Below are 5,153 nucleotides of genomic sequence, written 5' to 3'. Positions count from 1 at the left end.
ATGGTTGTGAGCCACCATGTGGTTGCCGGGAATTGAACTCAGGACCTTTGGAAGAGCAGACAATGCTCTTAACCACTGAGCCATCTCTCCAGCCCGTGTTGTGTTCTTTTATGTTGCATTTTTTAATGCTGTGAAGCTGTGTTACTTTGTCTAAGCCACCCAGCTACACAGCAAGCCACAGAGGGAGAAGTAAAGAAAGGTGCATAGGAAAAAGACAAAAGCCCAGATGCAAAAGGTAGATGGGATTATTTAAGATAAGGAAAGCTGGCTAGAAACAAGCCAAACTAAGGCCAGACATTTATAAGTAATAATAAGTCTCTGCATATATTTATTTGGGAGCTGGGTGGTGGGCCTCCAAAAAGTAAAGAGTAAAAAACCAACAAACAAACAAAGCCAACACCCAATTACAGTAACCCAATTGCTCCCTTGTAAGAACTAAGATTCCTATTTTGCCATCCTCCAGGCTAGCAAAGGATGATCTGCCTCTTTACAAACAGTCCTGTCCTGTGGAACTAGGGCAAGGGGTCAGTTCCTGGAAACCCATAGCTGCATGATTACCACCCTTGGCCACCAGAGGACCTGGCATGTGCCAGGCATGGGATGAAACCTTACAGTTATGGAAAGATGCCATGAAACAGTCAGGAAGAGGGTGCCTTGCACAGTATAATCCCATTTTCACAATAAACGAAGACCAAAAACAGCTGTGTGCTCGTATGTACTGAGAAGACGGTCTCTCTGGATGGAAATCTCTCTCCAAGTGCACGCTCTATCAGGTGGAAATCACTTCCCTTTGGGTGGTTTTGGGTTTTATGGGGCTGGGAATTGATGGCTCTGGGGCCTCACACGTTGGGTAAGCACTCCATTGTGGGATAATGCTCTTGTACCCTGTAAAGATTTGTCACTTGTATTTGTTTAATAAAATGCTGATTGGCCAGTAGCCAGACAGGAAGTATAAGAGAATTCTGGGAAGAGGAAAGCAGAGAGTCAGTCACCAGTCAGAGGCAGAGGAAGCAAGATGAGAACGCCTCACTGAGAAAAGGTACCAAGCTACATGGCTAAACGTAGACAAGAATTATGCGTTATTTTAAGTTTTAAGAGCTAGTTAATAATAAGCTTGAGCTAACAGGCCAAACAGTTGATAATTAATATAAGCGTCTGTATGTTTCTTTAAGACTGAACAGCTGTGGGACCAGGCAGGACAGAAACTTGCATCTATACCACTGAGTCACACCCCCCCCAACCCTACTGACACATCCCTCTGAATGGCACGCAGATGACTGGACCTGGCAAAGGGCCCACACCTGGGAGACTGGAGCAGGTGTTCCAGTCCTACTTGGGTGTGGACCTCCCTTCTGTGTGTGGGATCTTCCTCAGAGACTCAGCAGCTTAGAGGTTTGTTCCAGCCACGAGCAAAGCCACAGTGCATTCTGAGTACATGGGACACATGGGTTTAGACTGCCACATGGGCCCCAACTAAGGACACATTTTCCTCAACGAAGATGTTTTCCTTAATGAACTCTGGGCTTTCAAATACAAACGTGCTACTCACATGTTTGGCCACTAAGTTGCAACACACACTGAACATGTGCTGGCTGGGCTCATGCTGCTAAGCAGGACACCACCATAAACAGAGCGCAGCCATGGGAGGGGGCTGAGTCCCACTGCCAAGTGAGGAGCCTCTGGCAGGAGGAAGCAGAATCAGGAAAAGGAGGAATCACAGATCTTAAAGTCTGCTATGGCCTGAATGTGTCCCCTCAAATTCTAGTGTTGGAAACTTGATTCCTGGTACGACAGTGTTGGCAGGTGGGCCTTTGGGAGGTGTGGTCATGGGGACTGACACCCCTTAAAAAGGGCTTGAGGGAGTGGGTTCTCTGCTTCCTATTGTGCATGTTAGGATTCAGTATCCCTCTGCATCCCGGGGATGCAGGAAGACACATCCGGAGTCATCTTGGAATCGAACACTGCCTACCGGCACTATGATCTTGAACTCCCAGCCTCCAGAACTGTGAGGGACTCTATTTCCTGTATTCAGCAGTGTGGTACTGTGTTTTACATCAGTGTGAACAAACCAGGAAGGAGAAGGCTAGTCACTTGGGAAGAATGCCTTTGTAGCTTCTAAGCAGGGTTCTGTCAGGCCAGACATAAACAATGGAGCCATGAGACCCTCCTCAGAGAGGTTGGGGAAGAAAGAAAGTCTGTATTTCAGGTATGCTGGGGGCTTCAAAGGCACTTCCACCCTGGGAGAGTCGGGAAGTGGCTTCCTGTCCCGGGACCCCAGGAGTGCAGAGACTCCCTCCCTCCCTCCCAGCTCACAGATGGCTTCAGCTCATGCCTCCCTCAGGGTTCTCACCCAGGATGGATCTTGGAGAGACAGTCGGGCCATCGATGGGTTCTAGCCCTGCCTAAGACAATCATCCCGATGTTTGTGACTGACCTACCATCCTTCAAATCCAGACAACCATGTTTTCATCAAGTCTCTCTAGCATCAACCAAACAGTGCTTTGTTTGAATGGCTTAGCCACTATAGAATCCACTGAAAATAGGCAAGACAGGGGCTGGTGATATGGCTCAGTTGGTAGAATGCTTGCTTAGAATGCATAGAGCCCTGGGTTCAAACACCAGTACAGCATAAATTAGGAATGGAGATACACTCCTATAATCCCAACACTTGGGAGGCGGGGAGGGGAGCGCAGAAGTTCTAGATCAATTTTCGCCACATAGCAAGTTTAAGACCAGCCTGGGCTATATGCAAGCCTGTCTCAAAATATAAAACAGGGGGTTGGAGAGAGGGAAGGGGAGAGATTATGTAACTGTACTCTAATTATAATAAAAAATTATTAAGCAATAAATAAATAAGCAAGACACGGTCGATGCCCAAGACGCTCTCAATGGCTAAGCCAAGTCACAGCCCAGTTACCACAGGCAGATCCAACTGCCCAATTCCTAGCAATTGTTCATGAACTTCAGACCCAGAGTAACCCTGAGGTCTCTAGGTGTTGTGCCTCTCGAAGGCTGGGGAAGGTGGAGCGAAAGGAGAAGGAAAGTGGCCGGATGGCATGAGGCCAGTCGTAACCTCAGTGGCTACAAAGGTTTGGAGCACCCTGCCCAAAGCAGCATGGACAACCTACCATGATTCCCTAACGGCAAAACTAGGCCAGACAGAGCCTCACATACTTATCCCCACTCCACACAGATCCACGTCTGCTTGAAGCTCAGGCTCTGCTCTGAGAGCTGCCTTACCACCACCACGCAATGAAAGACAGTGATTTCTACTACGAAGGTCAGCCGCACTGGTCCTTAGGGGCCGGCTACAGACAAGGCCATGAGTGTCCACGTACTGTTTTGTTTGTTTGGAAAGAAAAGCCCCAAGTCGAGAAGGCTGGCATTCTGGGAAGGGCCAGAGAAGAGCAGTAAAATGAAGTGGCCATGGGCACTGACCTGAATTTCCCGGTCCGCACCTGCAATGCTCTCATTCCACACTTCTGGGCACCGCCGACGTCACCCACGATGTCATCACCGATCATGACGGCCTGTCAGTAGTGAAATATTCTCAGAAGTTATGTCAGGAAAGTTTTATTCCTGGGTTCTTCATATATTTCTCTTTTTTTTTCTTTTCTTGACATAATAAACTGCTTGATTTGATGTTTAAAGCCACCATCATCCAAATTAAACAAGATAATATTGTCACCGTATTGATTTAAAGTCAACCCACCTTGAATATATCTCCCGCTGTTCCCCTGGGCCACGACCAGTTTATTTATTCAATGTGAAATCAATCAGCAGCCGTCAAAGTGATTTGGCGCCTCGAGGGGCACCTGCCTCTGTGCAGACTGAGCGGACGGCATTTCCCCTGATGCTAAGTACTTGTCTGTGATCAGGTGATTGGGCTGGGAAAACTAAATCCAAGTCTGGCAAGTCTTTATAGTCCCCAGGTCAGAAGGTTTTACTTTCAACTGTCAAATGACGATGTGTAAACACCAAAATCTAACACCCCACCACACACACACACACACACACGAAATATTTGCCTACTGGATAGGGTTTCAGAAGAGTCTGTGGAACTAAGTGCTATACCACCTGAAACCACCCCCCAAACAGGCAGGCTCTCAGAACCAACAGTCTTCAAGACACCGGACATCAAACAAGGAAGGGTGTGTCTTCTGAGGCCCAGCAAGTGCATGAGGTGGCTCAGCGACAAACCCGGCCTCGTGCCTTCAGCGTTGACACAGTGTATGTGTGGGGAGGATATTATGGGCTGAGTTGTATCCTGCAGAGTCAGCATGGCCTGAGCCCCAGGGTGAGTGCTTAGAGGTCACTTCTATGAAGGTAGTTTAGATTCCATGGGGTCAAGGGTGGAGCGGTTCTTGGTTCTCGTTGGAGGAGGAAGAGACCCCACAGCTGCCTCCGTATAAGCCCAGCAAAGGCCATGGGAGGACAGAGCAAAAAGGCAGCCGCTGTGGTGTAGACATGGTTTGAGGCTGTCCCCCAAAGGCTTGGTCTCCGCATGATGGTATCAATGGAGGCACCCGTAATAGATGCAACTAGAAATCATTACAATAAGGAAGACAAGCCAGACTTAAAAAGGCAAATACGGCGTGTTTCCTCTCATAAGCAAAATCTGAAGTTGAAATTATACATGTCGGGGGGCACACATTTATATATACACGTGTGATTATAGGTCCTGACGTGAGAAGGGCCACCACGTGAAGGAGGGGACTAGATCGCGGGGTGACGGGAGGAGAAACAGCAAAGGAATACACGGGAAGGAAGCAGAGCAGGGCTGCAGAGCAAAGAGAGGAACCACTGCGAGGCACCGGGCGCCCGGGACCAGTGCGCACTCGAAATCCCTCCCTGGACTTCTCTCATCTCTCTTCCGCCTCCTTCCTGTGTCTCACAGATAATGTTAAAAATACTGGTGACAACTGATCTCCATCAGTGTCCCCAATAATCATATGGTGCTTACTCTTAGGATATTACGGAAAGCCAAGACACGCTGGTCTTCCACTTATAAAGTTCCTCTTAAAACTCACTAAACTTTTTAAAGTCAGCTTAAAGAAATCCTGAGCACGTAATAGTTAGTGCCCAGCTACAGCAAAACACGGAACTGTTTTCTAGGAGACAGTGTCAGTGTTGGGGCAGGACGCGCGGGGGGG

General features: G+C 48.3%; 1 protein-coding gene across 1 annotated transcript in view; it reads right to left on the bottom strand.

Moving 5' to 3' along the window:
• The window catches only part of Lhpp (phospholysine phosphohistidine inorganic pyrophosphate phosphatase), an 87,075-nt gene that overhangs the window by 49,627 nt on the left and 32,295 nt on the right, over positions 1 to 5,153 (bottom strand). The window contains exon 6 of the mRNA XM_005351397.1: positions 3,439 to 3,530. Within this exon, the coding sequence (XP_005351454.1) occupies positions 3,439 to 3,530 (92 nt within the window). The remainder of the gene's footprint in view (positions 1 to 3,438; positions 3,531 to 5,153) is intronic.

The sequence above is a fragment of the Microtus ochrogaster genome, chromosome 8, assembly GCF_000317375.1.
Source record: "Microtus ochrogaster isolate Prairie Vole_2 chromosome 8, MicOch1.0, whole genome shotgun sequence".
Classification (NCBI taxonomy): domain Eukaryota; kingdom Metazoa; phylum Chordata; class Mammalia; order Rodentia; family Cricetidae; genus Microtus; species Microtus ochrogaster.
Note: the sequence above shows the minus strand (reverse complement) of the source record. Positions and strands in the feature narration are given on the sequence as shown.